The sequence below is a fragment of the Amphibalanus amphitrite genome, unplaced genomic scaffold (genome assembly GCF_019059575.1).
Source record: "Amphibalanus amphitrite isolate SeventyFive unplaced genomic scaffold, NRLGWU_Aamphi_draft 000730F_arrow, whole genome shotgun sequence".
Classification (NCBI taxonomy): Eukaryota; Metazoa; Arthropoda; class Thecostraca; order Balanomorpha; family Balanidae; genus Amphibalanus; species Amphibalanus amphitrite.
Genome location: NW_024882224.1, coordinates 121,792 through 141,264, shown reverse-complemented (window position 1 = coordinate 141,264; position 19,473 = coordinate 121,792). Strand labels below are relative to the sequence as shown.

At 49.6% G+C, this 19,473-nt stretch overlaps 2 protein-coding genes across 4 annotated transcripts; one reads left to right on the top strand and one right to left on the bottom strand.

Annotated features, from left to right (window-relative positions):
* The first annotated feature begins 7,792 nt into the window (after window positions 1-7,792).
* On the top strand, window positions 7,793-11,658 carry LOC122365326. Of its 3 annotated transcripts, none has more exons than XM_043336457.1 (3): window positions 7,793-7,873; window positions 9,625-9,782; window positions 10,051-11,658. In XM_043336457.1, the coding sequence occupies exons 1-3, from the start codon at window positions 7,865-7,867 to the stop codon at window positions 11,285-11,287; spliced, it is 1,404 nt and encodes a 467-aa protein (XP_043192392.1). In that variant the 5' UTR covers window positions 7,793-7,864; the 3' UTR covers window positions 11,288-11,658. The 3 variants fall into 3 exon arrangements, 2 of the variants coding, with proteins under 2 accessions (XP_043192392.1, XP_043192391.1); XR_006253718.1 differs by lacking the exon at window positions 7,793-7,873 and having other exon boundaries at window positions 8,479-9,782; window positions 10,051-11,436; window positions 11,513-11,658; XM_043336456.1 differs by lacking the exon at window positions 7,793-7,873 and having other exon boundaries at window positions 8,479-9,782.
* Window positions 11,659-11,660: 2 nt separating this feature from the next.
* LOC122365325 lies at window positions 11,661-15,083 on the bottom strand. Its single transcript, XM_043336455.1, has 4 exons — window positions 14,836-15,083; window positions 14,090-14,309; window positions 13,475-13,641; window positions 11,661-13,025 (listed from the first exon to the last, which is right to left on the bottom strand). The coding sequence occupies exons 1-4, from the start codon at window positions 15,046-15,048 to the stop codon at window positions 11,844-11,846; spliced, it is 1,782 nt and encodes a 593-aa protein (XP_043192390.1). The 5' UTR covers window positions 15,049-15,083; the 3' UTR covers window positions 11,661-11,843.
* Between the last annotated feature and the right edge of the window lie 4,390 nt (window positions 15,084-19,473).

Here is a 19,473-nt window from a genome sequence, read left to right as displayed (position 1 = left end):
TAATTAGAGCCGAGCCCGATCGCCGGCCCACCCCGATTGCTAAGCTGGTGCGGCTCGCGCTCACGGCAGTGACGTCACGATAGATGTGACGTCACTGCTGGCCTCGCTTCTCACGGTGATGGCACGGGAAGAAGGTCCCGGCTAGAGCTTGTGATGGGAAAGCTCCGAGCCGTCTGCGCTGGGAAGCAACCATTGCCGGGCTGGTATTTACCTGCTTGCTTCATAGCTTCGCCGCCATGTCAGCTTTCGTAAGGTCTCCCAGAACACCGGATTAGAGCGGCGCGTCCACTGGCTACGACCACCCTCCGATGACCAATCAATCTCGGGAACGCCAGATCACCTCGCTCTGAGGTAGGTAAACGACCGGAGCGGGTGGGCCATCACCGCGGTCCGGGCGGCAGTCAGCGGCGGCCCGATCCGGGCTGTAGGCCATCTCACACGTTCCTCCGTTACATTAGGCGGGCCCGCCGCTCCTCTCTGAGTGTCCATCAGCGCAGTATGCGCCGCCCGATTGTAATCCGTGCGCAGCCATCGGCTCACGTCTCGCCGGGGCGACAGGTCGGTAGGATCAGGGCAGCGGGTGACGGCCGGCCGGCCCGTAAGCCACGCGAGCCAGTGAAAATGTCTGGCAAATGGCCTCCGATTTGGGGAGGCGGCCGGTGGATCCGGCCAAAGCCGCCTGGGAAAACAGCGGGGTGGGTCGTGCTCGAAAGGCGCTGAATTCCAGAGGACCGGGGGATTGCTTCCGGCTGGTTGGATGCAAAGTTGGATTTTGCCAGCGAAAAGGCACACACTCGTCGGTCGTCGCCGAATCATGGTTTGTTAACGGAAAATATAATGGACCGTAAAACGAGCTTCAATTGTCATAAACACAGTGATCTATAACAATTGATGAAGCCCGTCTGTCCTTGGGCGCTCCCGCCTGCCAATTTCTCGTCCGTTTGGAGCGACCGAAGCTCTGATTTGCCCCTTGCCATGGGTTGACACATGTGCCATCCCGTTATCATCCAGACACAAACAAACGCGGCTCGCTATCACAGTCATTTGCTGTCATTCTGTGCGTCTGCCCGGCGGCCGATCTGACCGCGGCCGGGGGCAGCCGCCGTTATTATATGTGAACCACTCATTAGCCGGTATTAGGCGGCCCGGCGGCGGACGTTGAGCGGCCTATCCGGCCCGATATTATTGGGTGCTGGAGCCAGATAAATCAGCAGCTGATTATACGTGACATTCCCAGCTGCGTGATTACACACCGCGCTAATGCTCAGTGGTCATGCAGCGAAATACTTGAGAGGCGGAAGGGCATGCTGCGGCATGGCCCGGGAACCGTTTTGAGTAGCTTCGTGATCTCACGCGGAAATTCCTGGCTAACCGCAGTATCGCATATCAGTCATGCTGCGCTGGTGGTCGCTAAACGAGCTAGTCAAACTAGTCTTGCGGTATGCTTAGAGGCCAATTCATTTATCTTGTGCAGACCTCCTGAGTTGCGTCTTGTTACCGGCCCATCCAGCGCGGCTATTTGTGAAATGAAGCAGCGCGACTCACCGGCCTCCGGTTGACCCCCGTTCGGCCTGTCGCCGTGGAATGTGAGCGCGTGGGGACGACATGGGGAGGCGGCGCCACAACACCGCTCCCCGCAGGGCCCCGGCCACTCCGTCTTTCTCGGGTGGACGACGCTGTGCCATCTACAGCCCGAGCGATACTGCAGTCGTTCGGCGGGCAGTGGCGGCCGACGGCAGACCTACACCACACCGGCCGGACCGACACACAGACGGTAATTGGCCTGTTTGGATCGGACAGGGAGGGTGGGAAGCTGCTCCCGCGGTACGGGGAGAGAGGATCGCACGGGGAGGGAGGGAGCGTCGGAGTCGGCTCCGAGCGCAGGAAGAGGTGACGCCGGACCACCCGTACCTGCGGCCGACCCCGGCAGCTGTAGCCGCCTGTCCGGGCCCCGCGGATGGGTGAGACTGTGACGTCTTCATGGACACTTGTCGCGTTGGGAACATTTATCATGAACGTTCGGGGGAACGATGGTTATCGCCAGCGGCTGTGGTATAAGGTGGCTGGACTAAGTTTACCTGGACTGGGCGAGAGTGAGGAATGGGGAATGGGGATATCCCTAAACGTAACATTTTTAAAATCCGATCTTGGCTGGTCAACTCGATTTTTGTTGCATTCGATTCAGGTCTCTTAAAAATATCACGGTTGTTCGTGCCTTATTAATACCAGTAATTTATGTAGCTTAGTCTCGGCTTGTCGGGGTAAACTCATTTGCATTCCTGTTGAAGCATTAATTTGCCTGCAGTGGGGTGAATTATGCGACTATGGGCCGCCCCGGCCGTGATTCGCCACTTAAATCGTGATGAATGGGGTAAATATTCATGCCGATTAGTCGCAACTGGAAGCTGAAAGTTGATTGCGCCTGTAAGATTAGCATGGCCCTGGGATGTAAATGGCGACAGAGTAGCTCTTGCTAAATTGCATCCAAAAATGCCGTAAATTTCCGTACTAATTGCATCTCTCGACCATACCGTCTCCCTTCTATTGAACGGGAGGGTACAATAAGTGTACCCTGAACGTGGGTTTGATATATGTCCTTGTTAACACCCTCATAACATCGTGCTCCCTAAAAACTGGAACAAGTGTGAAAAAGCTCATTTGTTTTTGTGCTCAATACAGATAGTTACACGAGTTCCAACAACGATTTATATACGTTTTCATGAATAATGCATATAGGACTATGTGTGAGTTACGCTTTTACATTCATATAAGGTTAGCGATTGGCTGCGTACCCTTTAGAGTTCCACAAACCCATTGTTCATTATAGGCTGCCTAATCGTCATTTTCCGTCTTTCAGCTCTTTCGATTTTGTTCAATAACGATTTCCTAACAACCTATATGTACCTAGCTACCTTTGACAATTCGTTGCTGGACCTATTTCTCTGACTATCGGCCTACGCAGATGGTTTTTTACCTTTATGCTGCAAAAGGTAGGTACTTATGCACATTGCACAATGCACATGTAAGCGGTCACCCTCAGATTCGCCTCAGACGCTATTCATTTCTGACGCAATCTTTGTCACGTCTCTCCGACCACAAAGTTGATCCGCCAGCGCCGACTGTGTGCGTAAGCGAGGCCCTCTTTCAGACGCGTGTGTTTAGAGCTGCCATACTGGCCCATTGGAGACACGAGTACAATACAGTGGTAATCCAGACACGCGCCCGGCAAAGTCGCAATGCACACACCGCGCCGTGCAGCGTTTGGTTGTAGGAATTAATGCACCGTCACTGCCTTGTATTCAATCTCACTTTGCTGCTATAATTTACCCACCGCCGGTCTCCATATCACGTGTTCACCACCGGCATTGTCAGTGGGTAGAGGCTATTTGGTCTGTGTGAATTTGCATTCTGCATTGGGCTGGCTGCCAACAGCGGCTCGCCGCACAAAAGGTATTCGTGCTCGCGCTCACAGTACAGGTAGTATGCGGTGGATCGGTGGCGTGACGGGAGGCGACAGATGTCGCGTCCAATCGGCCTGGGACCCCCGGAGGTGGGGTGGTGTCCTCACAGTGGATACAGCGCTGGCCCGCACAGCACCGGCCGGAGGGGTATCATGTATGACAGCGGGCCCACCTCGGAGAACATTAGTCATGACAGTGTCGAGCGTGCTTCGGGAATTAGTCATGCTGCTGGAAATTCTGAGATTAATATGTGGAGTGTAGAACTGACATGTGACATGGCATAGGTCCAATATGACAGCGCGATATGACAGCCGTGTACGTGATGCTGCGCACAGACATGACAGCGCTTAGTTGTGACGGAGCGATGTAATAAAACTTGCAGTTATACTGAGGCTGTCTTTGTGCCAGCTCGCCGCCGCCTGCTTTCACGCCCACCTGGAGGGTGAAGCGAAAGGATTATATTCAATGCGATATTAGATCTCACTCTCGTATGGATCCCCTTGCATTTTTTAGAACTTTGTGTTTAGAGAAGTTTATCTGAGATCCTGTCATTATTTGTTCGCGATTTAGTTGTATACATTTTTTAATTCTGCGAACTTTGGCTTATGTTACAATGTTTCAATTTATCATTACTATTTACATTTAGAGCATATACAAAATAAAGTGGAAAAGCCATTGTGCCAGCGGTTGCATTGTAGTTTCCAGCCCATGACCCGCGCTGTAGCCGCAAACTTGCTTCCCAAATTCCACCCACTCCCATCCCAGCACTCGTCCTTGACCGTCACCCCCCCCCCCCCCCCCCCCCAGCTCCATCCCAGCAGTCGGGGCCAAGGCTATATAAACCAGGTAGAACGCTCCCGACGAAAAAGTGGTGACAAGCGATAATTAGTAGCCGCGACCCTCTTTTGTTCAAAACTATATCCGCAAGCAGCATTTACAGGCTAGCGGAAATCGACCAATCGGCGTTCGGCAATACTCAACGCTGATTGGCCCGATGCTCGTGACGAAATTGCGGGGGACTGCAGCTATTCCCCTATGGCGTTTAATAGACTTACGGCTTTTGAAGGGGATTTGTACCAGTTTTTGTTGGGTTCGAGGCCATTTTTGAGCTTGGATATTCTTTCTGTGACTTTTGACTGTGTAATAACGACATTTAATCATAACATTTCTATATACTACCGGTGTCACATCGACCAAAAAGACCGTAAGTACATGGGATAGACGGACCACTGCTGATGGGGCCACACATGCCGGCGTGTGGTCATCGGAGGCCCATGAGGGCTCGACATAGGCCCTTCATGGGTCGGTATAGGCCCGGTGGGTCCAGTGCAAGCCTATCAGGGGCCGGTGCTGACCCAACAGGGCCCAGTGACATATAATGTAAGGCCGTCTAGGGACGTTGAGGGCTCATGGGGGCCATATAGGACCAATAGGGACCACATAAGCCAATCAGGGGCCATTTAGGCCAATAAAGGCACTTCAAGGGACTTGAAAAGGTCATTCAAGAGCTGTGGTGGGCCCATGAGAGGACGGCACTGGTCCAGCAGGTGCAGTCAGGGGATGTTGTACGGGTTTCTCAGTGGCCCATTTGGGCATATCAGTGACCAATTTAGACCCAGCAGTGGGCTTTGTAGACCTATCAGGGGCTGGTGATGGTTCATCAGGGGCCAGCGTTAGTCCATCGGGGCACGGCATATGCCCATCAGAGGTAATTGCGAGCCCACGCTGAACAATGCTGGCCCTTCAACGGCCCCATGGATCTACATTGACCCATGGGCCATGATGTGTCATGTATGCCCCTATGACAGGCCTACTCAGACCCCTGATGGACGTTCCCGGCCTCTGATGACCCTATGCTGAATGCTGATGGGGCTCTAAGAGTCTCCAATAAACCTTCGTCACCCCATTATTACCATACGCTGGCATTAGGGACCCCACATCAGCCGCAGGGCAGTCCGTACCATGACAGCATGTCTTTTCGGCCGATATTTCATCGGTAATATTTATCAAAATCATGATTTTATGGTGCCATTATATAGGTAACAGTCATAAGAAATATATTTCAACTCGAAAACAGCTCGAAACAGCATATAATTTTAAAGAAACCCCTCCGAAATCCAAAAGCCTATTCGGGTCCATAGAGAATAACTGCGGTCCCCCGCAATTTCGTCACAAGCGTCGGACCAATCAGCGTCGAGTACCGCCGAGCGCTGATTGGTGAATTTTCCGCTAGCGTGTAAGTACTGCTCACGGAACAAGAGTTCGTCGACAATCCTCCACAAACGTCTGTCACCATTTTTTCATAATGCTTAACAGCCGGAGCGTACCCCCCTGGTCGGGGCCATCACGGCCAGCCCCGGCCCATGGCCGTGACAGTCGTCTTGCCGTTCTGTCCGCCCGCCCTGTCCAGCCAGCATACTAATCCTGGCTCGGAGCGACGTCGGTCGACCCAGAGTGTGTTGACATATCCGGCAGCGGCCCGACAGAGGCGCGACAGCCGAGGGAGCTGACGGAGGGCGACAGCCCAGCGGCTGGACTGAATGGAATCAAAGCGATCCACTCCGGCCGTCTGCCAGCAGGCAGAGCAAGGGGCGATGGGAGATGGTGCTAGTGCTGGGCTAGCTGCATGATGGGTGGAGTGCTGGTTCATTTTAGTCATGCCAGACTGATTTGTTTTGGTGCCGGTGTTTGGTTCATGTATCATATGATATGCTTCGGCGAATCTCACAATCAGGTTAGAACTGTGTCTGGCATGACGAACTAAACAGAACTATATGTCTTGTTGTATGGCGAAACACAGAGGAAAGATACGAACCGTGCGACCGACTGACGCACCGGTGGACCTTTGACAGGTCGGCCAGATCACGTGACTGGTTGGGTCAACCAATCACAGTGCCGGCGCGGCGGAGCGAGACATTCAGCGACAGACAGTCGCACTGCAAGATAAGTCGGAAAGGGAAAGTGCCATGGTGTAATGCATGGAACGCTACAGTTGGGGGAGGTTTGGTCAATGGTTGTCATTTTTAGCACATGCCATTTTTGGCAACCATGTGCTAAAAATGACAACGCTATCAGCTATTTTTAGCAACGATGAAGCCGATTTCACTCCTCAGCGAGGAAATCACGATTTTGGAAATACAAGCACTGATTTTGGAAAAGAAGTGCTGCCACCTGGTGCAAGAAGAAGAAACCAGCTTTAATATGGCCGTTGTTTGTATGGTAGTCCAACGTTGAAGTATACCCTTTTTTGTGGCCCGAAGTTGGAACTTTAAATTGAAGCATCCGAAAATGATCGATATTGATCGAAATCATGATGTTGATGAAAAAAATAATATGTTAAGTTGAGAGAGGAGGCCATTTTATCCAGATGCGGTGGTTTACTTCTTGAAATTATTTTTGCTTACGACGACTGCCATGTAATGAGGGATAATTAGCAGCCGTCATTAGCAAAAATAATTTCAAGAAGTAAACTACTGCATCTGGATAAAATGGCCTCCTCTCTCAACTTAAAATATTATTTTTTTCATCAACATCATGTTTTCGATCAATATCGATCATTTTCGGATGCTTCAATTTTAAGTTCCAACTTCAGGCCACAAAACAAACTACCATACAAATAACAGGCATATTAAAGCTGGATTCTTCGTCTTGCACCAGGTGGCAGCACTTCTTTTCCAAAATCAGTGTTTATCTTTCCAAAATCTTCATTTCCTCGCTGAGGAGTGAAATCGGCCTCATCGTTGTCAAAAATAGCAGAATCGTTGTCATTTTTAGCGCGTGTGACAAAAATAGCACGTGCTAAAAATGACAACGATTGACCAAACCTCCCCCGACTGGCTAGCTTGCGAACACAAATGCTCAATGCTCATTTGAATCCTGAAGTATGCATGCAAATGTCGACTTGGCTGTCCACTCTTGCATGCAGACCCTTACCGGGTGACATTATATTTATATTCATTTCATGTTTAGCTGAGGCATGTCTTTGGTTGAAACTCAAAAGGAATATGAAGTACTATAACACCACTTTGCGCGCTCGCATTTCTATTTACGCGCGAACCGGTTGAATGGGCCCTACTTTCACTCACTGGCTTACCTTGCCAATGGAGTAGTTTCATGTTGTTTTCGTTTCTACCGCAAAATTAGAAGAATAATAATTGGTAAGTGGAGATTAATTGGTTTTGCTGTACTCTTTGTGGTTTTAAAGATATTGAATTTCAACTTTCTGAATAATAACCACATTTAAAAAAGCCTTGGGTGGGCGGAGCCTAGTGACGTCACAGATGAAGAGTAGTAATGGCGGTCACGGCCCTTCAAGGTGAAGTTCGGTAGTTTGCCCCAGTTGCTGCGACGTTTTGCGGATTAGCTGAGTGCGCTTAGAGTATTCTGGCCAGTTAAACATCGCTATGGATGAGGTAAGATCATTTTTCCTTGGGGGATGGGAGGGGTAAACCCCTCGGCGAGTGGAATGAATGCTGAAAGTTGGCTCAAACTCTGCGTTTGGTTTCATCTTGATCTGATGTAAGTTTGTGTTGTCGCCGTTACGTGAGCTAAAAAGTAGGAACTTCCTGAGTAACTGATCACTGCATAACTATGTAGGTAGTTTTCACGATATTAGCAGCAAACTCACTTTGCAAAGTAATGCCTACCTACAATGATCAAATGTGACCAATATTGAGATGCCGCCGTAGAGCTAATGCTTTTGCCTTAGGCTTATCCAAATAAAATGCATTTTTACCAACTTTTGCTGCTCAGTTTTCCTGTCATCTCCCCACTTGCAGGATACTGTTGACATGAATATACAAATGATTGATAAGTTGCATGTATTGAAATGCTGGATGTGGGCACGGCAGGCCGACACTGACAGCAATGTATTGATGTGGAGCAAGCCACATACTGGATTCTCAAAAGTGGAATATTTAGTGATAGTTTAGTAGTATTTTTTCTAAATCTTATGATTACTTTCCCGGTAAGACTTAAATCCATCTTGCAATGTGGGTACTCTCTTAGCAGATGTCGCCCGAGCTGCCATATCTACGTTTCATGTGCGCCGCAATGCCTTTTCAGTTAAAAAATAACAAAACATTATCTCACCTGACCTAACCATACCTACAACCTAGTCACCCTACAACTTACCAACCTGCAACCTACAACCTACCATTCCTACCTAACAAACTAGATATGACAGCTCGGGTGACGTCTGCTAAGAGATTGCCGCATTGTGTACTTTGTATCATTTTGTAAGAAACCTTATCAGAGTTGGGAAACCAAACATTTGCTGGACAACATTTCCAGGGCAATTTCACTCCACACTTCACACTAGAAAGAAATGATGTGTCTGCGTGTGCTCAGATAGACAATGATACGTCAACTAAAGGTAAATTATAAATTAAGACTACAAATAAAAACTGAGGAAAACAATAAGAAAGAAAAAGATAACGTTCTGGTGGCGTTGGTGAAAGTAGACAGGCACGGTGACGGAAGGCTGCCCATCTTGCACCAATGTAGTGTTTAAACAGTGGCTGGGACTGGCATGTCTTTGGAAAATAACACAACTATAACCCCAAAATTGCATTTAACAAAGAAAGTAGTGTGCTTGTGGGATGAAGGTAACTGCATGCCGTGCATGCAGGTGTTCTTATCCTAATTTTCCAGTCATCAGCTTTGCTTTTTTGCCTTCATTATCAATGTTTAACATCTGGGTTGAGTATAAATAAATTTACTATTTTAACTGCTTTCCACCCAATATTTTATCAAAATGTAGGTATGTGTTGTATGCTACATATACCTATTTTCCACTTCCCCATATAATTGAAATTTTCATGCTTCGCTGGTGGCACTGTGCCACATAAATTTTGTGCTACATTGACACAATTTTTGTACGCCATTACAGTCCACTACCACCTTAAAAGTGAAATTCCAACTTGAACTCTGCCCTCTGTTCCGCCATCCAACTGGTGGCCTTCAAGCTTGTGATGGAGTTTCTAATGTTGGACATGGCTGAGGCAGCTCTAAACTGATTGGTCATTCACACATGACATGTCCTTGGACAAGCTTCTGCAAATGACCATATGGAAGATGTCCATCATAAGTGACGCTTATGGGAAATGAGTTGTACTGCTGGCCATCTTTGAATGAATGTTTTTTTTTTTTGCATTCTTTTCAGAGACCGCCCCTCGTTCGGAAGGTGGGAGTCATTCTGCAAGGCTTTGAAAAGGGGACTCCACAAAATCTGCCAAGAGTGAGCATGGAGATGATGATGGACTTCTTCAACAGCAATAATTGCTATATACAGCCTGGATGTCAGCACCACAAAGTTGAAAGGTAAATATCGAGACATGGTTATTTCAGAATGAGAATATAAGGAAGGATTTGCAACAGGCTTAAATATAAGTAAAATGTTGAGAGGAGGGGGGGGTGAGCAGCAAAACTACTCTATATAAAGGCATGCTTGTGATGACTTTTGGGGGGTCAAATCACATATCAATAACATAACACATGTGTCTAATGAGTACCCAGGGGCCAGGATCCGCCCTTTTGTTTTGTGTTTTGGAAAAGCACTGGCGTACATACATATGTTTTGTATTTACAGGTCTAAGGGCGAAAACTACAGTCCCGATGCCGTCGGATATGTGCAGCTGAAGCGTGAAGACTCCGTCTGCACTCTTCACGCCAGAGTGACGCCGGAGACCAAAGTCAGCGCTAAGGCTTACGAGGTGATCGTAGTCATAGATGAGCGGTCTGAGACCATCAGTAGCGCGCAATGTCAGGACTGTGTGGCTGCGGCAGGAGGCTGCAAGCACGCTGGAGCAGTCCTGGGTTGGCTGTTCATGAAAAGTTCCGAAAAGAGTGTGACTAGCACCGAGTCGTACTGGAAGAAGTCCCGCCTATCCTCGGTACCAGCTGAAATCAAAAGTGCCGCTATCGAGGTGCTGCGACCAAAACAACGCAGTAGCACGGCAGGCAGTAGCAGCACCAAAATGATAGGTGCAGATGCGTTGGAGGCCTTCCGCCAGGAAGTTCTGCAATTAGGAACCGCTTCCAACTCGTCCGGCCTATTCTTCAATCACTACGGAGCAGTGTCGCAGGTTCACGAGGTGAGAAGTGTGGGAGTAGATCGGCTCCTTCAGGCATATGTAGCCCACAGTGACGCCGCTGAGCCCCTGTCTGCGCCGGGGTTCTTGGCGTTCTGCAAGGAGAGGATGTGCTCAGAGTTGTGCGATCTTGTTGCGGAACAGACCTGTGACCAAAGTCAGTCCTGGCTGTGGCACGCTATGCGTTTCGGTCGCGTCACCGCCTCTAAGGCCTACGCCGCGGCGCACTGCCAGAAGTTAGATGGCACTATCGTGTCTGGTATCGTCGGCGCTGCAACGCTGAAGGACAGCGCCGCAATGGAGCGAGGTCGCGTTCTGGAGCCACAGGTGCTAGATGTAGTGGGGAATCACCTCGGTGTCGAGTTGCGACGAGCGGGGCTGATTCTGTCACCCAACTACCCGATGTTCGGCGCGTCCCCGGATGGGCTTACTCCAGACGGTAGCGTAGTGGAAGTTAAGTGTCCTGTTGACGAGAAAAACTTTCACAAGTACATCCTCGCGAACGGTCAAGTTGCTGCTAGATTCCGCGCGCAACTGCAGATGTTGATGACGTTGGCTAGTGCAAAGCGATCGTTTTTCTGTGTAGCGCACCCAGACTTCGAACGGAGCGGTCGTGTCAGCATTGTGGAGCTCGAGACCGATGAGAAGTACAGTGAGGACCTACTCAACCGCTGTGATAGCTTCTGGAAGGCAGCTGTGTTCCCAGTACTTGTGAAGTCTTATAGCAGCGTCTGACCTAGTAGCACTCAGCAGACTGTGATATGGTGACGGACGGGGACCACTAATGAACGGCAATCGTTAGTGTTGTTTGCTCAAACGTTTTTAGTAGAGTGGACTAACCCCGCGTTCGGAGTCTCCCGGACGGCGGAAGATTCTACACGTACGTCGTCCGGCCAATCCCGTTCAAGGTCGGCGGGAGCTTGGCTGCGACCATGGAACGGGATTGGCCGGACGACGTAGAATCTGCATCGTCCGACAGACTCCGAACGCGGGGTAAGTTCATTGTAGGTTCTTCACTATTCCTTACACATCACAAAGGTTGGTGTAATTAGTTGCGCAGTGTCATATGTACATAAGGGTTGTAACATTGGGCAGAATACAGCTTGAATGACATGTACTTTGTTTATTGCACAGTCGCACACATGTTGAGCGATCGATCATCCGCGTGACAGGGTAAAGGCCGGCGCGCGAGGAACCACCCACATGAGCTGGACGCGGCCGACCAGCGGGCTGACATCCATAACAGCGCATGCACAGCGCGGAACACGGCGTATCCGCGATCACGTACGTCTTAACTCTTTGTGATGCGATCCTGTAGGTTCACCAGGCCGCAGGCGATTCTGACCATGTCGTCGAGCATGTCCATCATGGTCAGTGGTGTACAGGCGTGCATGCTCAACATTTTAAAAACGCGGACACGCGCAATGACGCGTTCAATGTGGATCCGCACACCCGCGATTGTCCGCATTCGTACCACCTCGTCTGCATCCAGCTGTTTGCCGTTTTGCACACTAGGAGGTCTAACTAGCGAACACCCACGCCTGGCCAACTCAGTAGCCAGCTCCTTAAAACCACGGTCAGCAAGCACGGTCACGCCTCTGCGCAAGCATTCCAGGTAGCCTGAACTACGCACAAGCTCCATGTCAGACACCCGACCTGGCTTGCCTTTAGATATAAAGTTTATCATTCCGTCAGGCGTCGCAGAAATGACGTACTTGACACTATTACATTTTTTATACTCTGACCAGGACAAGCTTTGCGACACAGAGCGCGCTGGTTTTTCAATCTGAATCTCAAAGCAATCGATGATGCTTTCACACGACGAGAAGTTCGCCAAAAACACGTGTGGAAGGCGGTCTCGGATCGTCTGCTGATTCGGCCAGACTACCAGAGCACCCACATAGACGGCAATAACCGGCACAAAACGAGCCAACAGCCGGGACACCGTCGCAGCACTAACTCCAAATTGGTCGGCCAGTAGATGGCTAGGAGTGTCCTGTCTGAGACGGTAAAGTATCATAAAAATGACATCCCTCTTCGTAAGGCATTGGCCCCTGTCAGCAAAACTGATCCTGTTTTCCAGAAGCGAAATGATACCGAAGAGCTCTTCCGGTACTCCAATGTAACGCGCCGGGTGTTTTTCAATATTGTTCCTTATTACTTTACGGGCCATTACTTTGAAAAACGTCTCGTCTGTTGGGTCGGCCGATCCACAGGACTCCGCCTCCGAGTCAGAGGGCACATAGTCAGAGCTTTTGTCGGCATCGATAAATGAACTGGCACGCAGTCGCTGTACGCTCGGCAACACAGGCTTTTCATTGAAGAGCAGAGGTCGCGCAGCTACCTCCTCGAAAAGCTCACTGGTAGAAGTTTGCGTGGATTGGTTGCAGGCAGCGTGTTGCTCAGCTTCACCCACTTCTGTGTTGACGCTGCACGTCTGCACCGCCCGATCGCACGTTTTGACCGTAGGAACCTGCAACCAACAACAGAAAAAAGCATGAGCAGGCTATCGTGCCATATTCAGTGGCGGTGACCAGTGCAGACCACGTACTGGAGGTGGGTAGAGGTGACAGGGAGGGGGTCATTTTTACGTCACCCCTAACTCAGCCCCTGGCAAACGTAGCATATGTACAGGAAAGATCAATAACAAGCCATTGAGTATTTCATGGTGAGGTGACCCTTGGAGCGAGGGCTCCATATTCACAACTAATCACGTGGCTTGGCTTAGCTTAATCTTCCAAACTGATCAACGCCAAACTTTTTGTTACTTAAATCAACAATCATGAAGATACAAAAACAAAAAAGAACTCTTGAGCAATAATGCATGTTGGTATTGCTTTTCACAGCAGTATTGATTATCAACCCCCCGGCAAGCCGCCCCCCCCCCCCACACATGCAGACATCTGTGGCATAAATGCTTACAGGCATGCCTTCAGCTGGTGGCATTTCCACAGAGACAGGCTGCATATTTTCCTCCAGGCCTAGGAATGTAGTTGCAGAGCTGCCCCCTGGGCGTTCATCAGGTTGACTGGTAGCTGAAGAGTTGGCAGCATGATCTGTCTCCTCCAATCCTCCTTCAGTGCAGGAATCTGAGGCGAAACACCCAGGGCCAGGTTACCCATCGCTCATCCACACCATGTTTACTTCCAAGCACAATGCTTATTGCTGGGGAGGGGGGGGGGTGAAAGCTAAAAACAGTGGCATTGTCACCTATTTTTGATTGGGAGAACCAAGGCCATATTGGCAGGAACACAATTTTTGGGTGAGTGAGTGGGGGTGGGGGTACAGACTACAGAGAATGCAAATTTGGACAGCAACTTTGAGTTGTGCCTTATCTGGCTACTTAAGTTCATCACACCTGCCAATATCACTACTAAACCAACTAAGGATGAGCACTGAGAGGTGAATGTTCCAGCAATATATTTGTCATTGGGATCACATGTTGACATGTACAGGCCATAGGCACAAAATTAAGGTCATCATATGAAACTGCTAATCAAATCAATGAAATAAGGATTTCAGAACATGTTCACTTACCTCTCTCATTATTGTATTCTGAGGCACCTGGACCTGGGTGGTTGTATAACACTTCGGCCAGCATCCTCTTTCTCCTCAGCGCAGTGCGATTCAGGCAAGACACAGAGTTCTGCACACTGCGTCTCTGACAATCAAACTTGTGAGGCACAATTTTTGCCTTAAGCCTGATCTTGCCACCCATCAGCTTCTGATACATATAATTTTCTGCATCTTTCTCCAGCTGAAATGAAGGTGGCATGTATTAGGAATTGGAACATTACTCCATTCAAGGCGCGATTAGATGACCACTGATGGTGGGTGAAATAGGTACCTAATGTGTTTTAATAGGCATTAGTAGAGCAGATGTCACACAAAGGTTTTCAAACCAAGGAGAGGTGCTGTAGATAGGTTTTAGGTTTATGGTTGTAGGTTTAGGTTGTAGGTTTTAGGTTGTAGGTGAGGTTAGGTCTGGTTAGATTAGGTTTGGTTAAAAAGAAGCATCTCCGAGTACAGCGCCTCTCCTTAGTTGGAAAACCTTTGTGTGACGTCTGCTCTGCCAATACCATTTAATATAGGTATTTGTTAAAATGAGTTTACCAAATCACATAAGCTAAGAACTAATGGTGCTCAAACTTTGACAATTTGTACACTTTCTTCAAGCATAAACCCTAGGTATCTTGGGGCAATTTACTGCTCCCTGTCACTTATTTGCCTGCAATAAATATGGTTGAAGGTGACATCATGCCTATATTAACAATGGCACTTACTGTAAAGTGGTCCTCGCAGCAGGCAGATCCACTTGCAGATATAAGTGGCCCATCTCGACGAGCAGCATTGCTCCACAGCTTCCTCAACTTGTCTGAGCGAGGAAGCCCAATAAAAATCTTGTCGGGTGTGCTAACAGTTGTGTTAGTGCACCCAGGGACGAAACAAGTATAATAGCGTCTACTAGAGCCCTGATTTTCAGCAAAACCGGACATTTTCCTGCTGAAAAAGACTGCCCAACCACCACAGGCGCCAATTTAAAACAGCCGCCACCGGCCCCACCGGCCACGGTAATAGAAACCGGCACTGCTCCTTACGGGCTCTTCATCTGTGACGTAACGACCGTCGCGACCAATCAGGGGGCCGTGATTTGTCAGACCCGTTTTATATTTATTTTTTATATTTATCGGCTTCAAATAAGCAAATGAATGCCACCAACATTTTTTTCGTGAAAAATTAGTAGGTAAAGTTAAATTTATTTCATTTCCTGGTAACATGAAACTAGTCCATTCGAGAGAGTCTATCAGCTCCTATAAGCCACTCGAGGGCACTGAGCACACAAAGCTTCCAACAGCCATATCTTTGGCGTTCGGCTCTGAGAACGCTTATTTGGAACACCCGGACAGGCGCAACGTCCTTGCGCGGGCTCGCATAACTCCTGAACAGCTGTATCTGAGACCCTCCACCCCTCTCGAGGCCGGTTTGTCTAACCGAGCCACTATGCGTCTGAAGAGGAGGCTGGCCGCGCGCCTTTCTACCAGCTGTTCGTCCTGGCGTCACAGCAGGGGCCGGCCCCCGCCGCGTGCCAGGGTCGCCCCGCCATTCGGCTGTGATTTGGTCCATTGTCACAAGGAGGCAGGTGAGGGCGGGATTGGGCCCGTCCCCTGAATCGGCGTCTATTGGATTTTCCTGGCTGCTTTGATGGGTATTTATGGCCGCGGACGGTGCCGGCCGGACAGTTTTCCGACGCGCGACGCGGCAAACAGCGAAAGGGTGCTGCCGTCGGCGGAGGAGAGGTGGCCGTCCCATTCGGCGCACCCGTGCCGCCCCGGCCGGTGACGGGGCGCTGCTCGTTTTCGGCGGAAGTCGTCCGTGCCGCTGCAGCTGCCACAACACAGATAGCTGAGTCGATTAACGTGACAGACGTGGCCGTAAAGCACAGCCGCCGCCGCCGCCACATGGCATCTGGGTCAGGTGGGGAGGGGCGCCGAGACGGGGGGGGGGGGCAGCGGAGGGGGACAGGATAGAACGGGGAGAAGAATATCTGGGATGAGGCTCCTGTGTTGGACTTTTACCTCATCATGTGCCGGCATGAAATACTTCCAGTATCCATGATCATTAAAGACAGTAAACAGCAAAAACATGCTGCTATTTTAAATATTAACCCGCGAGTTGCTGGGGGGGGCGTTAAACGCCCCCACTTTTTTCGCTGGGCCATAGCATAAAAACGGCGCGCCACAGGCGCGCCAAATTTTGGGTACCTGTAGGGAATTGATTGAAGTTTATTGTGACAAAGTTTCAAAAACAATCGGTCGGAAAATTTTTGAGATATCGAGGTTTTAGTGACGTCATGATTTCTGAGTTTTCGACCAAAAACGGCATATGTTCAAAAAATCATATAAAATCACAGAATAGACATACAGACATGCCGTAAACGCCATTAGACTGCCAATACCATGATCAATCAAATAGCTATCTTCAATTATTGATTATCGTTCCGCATTTTCCAAAACCTTGAACTGAATCTTGGCAATTTTTCGTGACTACTTCACGACCATGATACATGAATTTCTTAAATTGAACTTTTTGAGTCAAACACGTACACATATGATAAAATGAATGTCACCATCGTGTTCTACGCCCCAAATTACCTATGAAACATGTGTCACAGGCTGCGAATATCAGTTTTGATTTTCGGGCATATGTGCCTACCCGGTTGACCTGACCTTGACCCTGACCTATGCTTGACTGACCCCTATATGGAGCTGACACTCTTGTAGGCCTTATAAGATGGATTGTGCACCGTTTTGACAGAGTTTATGGCGAGAGGCGCCCATTGTGAAGTCCTGAAGTCCATGCTACTGAAAGCCCGATTTCAGGTGTTTGACCTGACCTTGACCCGACCTGTGACCTCAAAATTCAACTTTAAAGTACTCATCTGAAGCGTCTCGTCGCGCTCTTTCGTTTGCCGCCTCGTGTGTTTCGCTGCGCCTTTTGGTTCTCGAGTTATCGGCTGGGGGCGTTTAACGCCCCCCCCCCCAGCAAACGGTGGGTGGCGAAATACCCCAGCAACTGCCGGGTTAAATAAGCACTGGTCTTTTACTATGGGAGTTTAAATCATTTTATCAAATGTACAATTGATTTTGAGTGCAAAATAGTACCGCAGGACTATGCATGCCTGCAGTCTATCACAAATATCGTGTTGTTGAACTGGATAGCAGAACACATTTCACATTAAACCTAAACATTGCTGTATACAATGACTGGACAAAAAGGCGGCTAGTTTTTATCACCGATCTAAAATCATCGTTAACCACGGCCATCAGGAGGTTCTCATCAGCGTCACCTCTTATCGCAAGCTGCAGCACGGCAATCAACGCACCCTGCGCCACGTCTGTAGCGGGTGCGTCACATCTGTAGCCGTTGCAGTGTAGCGCAGACAGTAAAAGGTAGTCTAGCAGAAGCGGTGCTGGTGCAGGGCGGCACAGCGTCGCTGGTGTCGAACATGTCACTGGGGCTCACAACTATGAGACATTTACGAGTACGTCGCTGGCAGTGAGTGAATCCATCTGGGTGGTATGGGAGGCAGTAGTGACAACGAACTGGATGGCGATAAAGGGGATGGGCGGAAAGGGGGACGCGGCGGGAAAACAAATCAGCTCAGAACAGGCGTGGGGTCAATATAGGCCACGAGTACGTCAATTATTGGTCTCAAATCCCGCAAAGAAACGTTGTCGGACATTCAAATGGTGAACAACATTGGCCGCGATCAACTCTTCAGCGTTGGAAGGGGTGTTTTACTGTCCATAAGAAGGGTATCGCTTATAGTGGCTGGTAAGAGTCCCCTATACCGCTAAACGAAATGAGCTAGCCTCCAGCTTCCCGATCACTCTACACACGGTTCGTTTACTCATTTAAAATTAAATCGGTTTTGGTCGAAACCATATTCGGCGAAGGACAAGTTGTCGGAGCACCGCCTTCCACGCGGGCCTCATCAATTAAACCGGCGTCGAGAGCTCACTTAAACGTCCAAATGAGTTTTCAAGTCTGCGTGTAGTTCTAAAACTTTTCCTGGACGGTGATGATGAAATGGACCTTCGAGCGACAAGACTTGAATCGGTATGGCCACTACGGAAATCCGCGTTTTCACAGCCCGTCCTACCACGACAAAACGCGTACCAACGGAAACCGTGACTTGGGCGATTTTAAATTCACGGCACATCGGCAGCTTCGCATGGCCAGTGCGAACAGGGCGCAGCTCGGCCCTGAACCCAATGATCATCGTTAGCATGTATTGTTCAGTCCACTGGGGTGGGGCCGCACAATCGGCAGTGATTGACGCGGCAACTGTCCGAATCACGCGTCATTGGCACGCCCGGGGGCCGATCATGAAAACTCACAGACGTGCCAGGCCTCAATCATGCACGTCACGTATACGTCACGTCACGCCGCGTGAACGTTACGCCACATGGCGGCAGCGAGTTGTCTTCCGACCGTCAGTTTGACAGTGTGTCAGAAGTCTGTCGGAGACTGAGAGGATGTCTGTCAGACATATTGAGAGTCAATCAGAACGTTTGTCTGTCATTTGTCTTCATCGCAGAGCACCATCCCACAGATTCACAGTCTGTCAGCTTGACAGGCCGATAGAGAGCAGTCTGTCATTTTTGACAGACTGTTAGAGAGCATTCTGTCAGTCTGACAGAATGGTAGAGTGACAGTCTGTCAATTTGACAGATCGGCAAAGTGACGGCCTGTCAGTGTGACGCGCCCTCAAGGTGACGGTTCGCGGTGGTGACGCCGGCATGCGACGCCGTCACCGGAGCGGAGTCGTCACGAGATGTGACAGTCACGGAGCGGAGTCGTCACGAGATGTGACAGTCACGGAGCGGAGTCGTCACGAGATGTGACAGTCACGGAGCGGAGTCGTCACGAGATGTGACAGTCACGCTCTGGGACAGCTGGGGGTGGCCGAGAGGAGAGGCAGGATGCCGCGCCACCGGTGGCGCGTGCAGATGAACGGTTCAGCAGCGAGCAGTAACCAGAAGACAGCTTAGAGCACCTATCAGAAAACCGTCAGAGGCTTATATGTTTGGAAGTCTTATCTGCGATGCAGCTTTTGGTTGCGACTTCGTTATCTGAGGGAAGTGGTTTATCTCTTTGGATATACATAGGCATCTGATGCGAAGAGTAAACAGATTAGACAACAAGACAAGCAATGACGTTTTTGATGAGGCATTTGTTTCGGCTAAGCGCTATGTTTTGTCTCTTTGACGCAGACGTTGTTGCTATGCAAGATATCCAGGGCAAGACAACAGAACAGTGTCACGGGTCGCCACTCGCCAGCAGACTTTTGTTGGACTACCTATAGGAAAGTTTTGATAAAGAAAAGTTTCGATTTTTGGTACGATATCTGAGAGGTG

Coding starts and splice junctions, on each gene's coding strand:
- LOC122365326 (XM_043336456.1), top strand. CDS start 9,559: ATGGGAAATGAGTTGTACTGCTGGCCATCTTTGAATGAATGTTTTTTT. Junction 9,783..10,050: donor CAGCACCACAAAGTTGAAAG/GTAAATATCGAG, acceptor TTGTATTTACAG/GTCTAAGGGCGAAAACTACA.
- LOC122365325 (XM_043336455.1), bottom strand. CDS start 15,048: ATGTCCGGTTTTGCTGAAAATCAGGGCTCTAGTAGACGCTATTATACT. Junction 14,310..14,835: donor GCTGCGAGGACCACTTTACA/GTAAGTGCCATT, acceptor CCTTCATTTCAG/CTGGAGAAAGATGCAGAAAA. Junction 13,026..13,474: donor CACCAGCTGAAGGCATGCCT/GTAAGCATTTAT, acceptor TGTTGGTTGCAG/GTTCCTACGGTCAAAACGTG.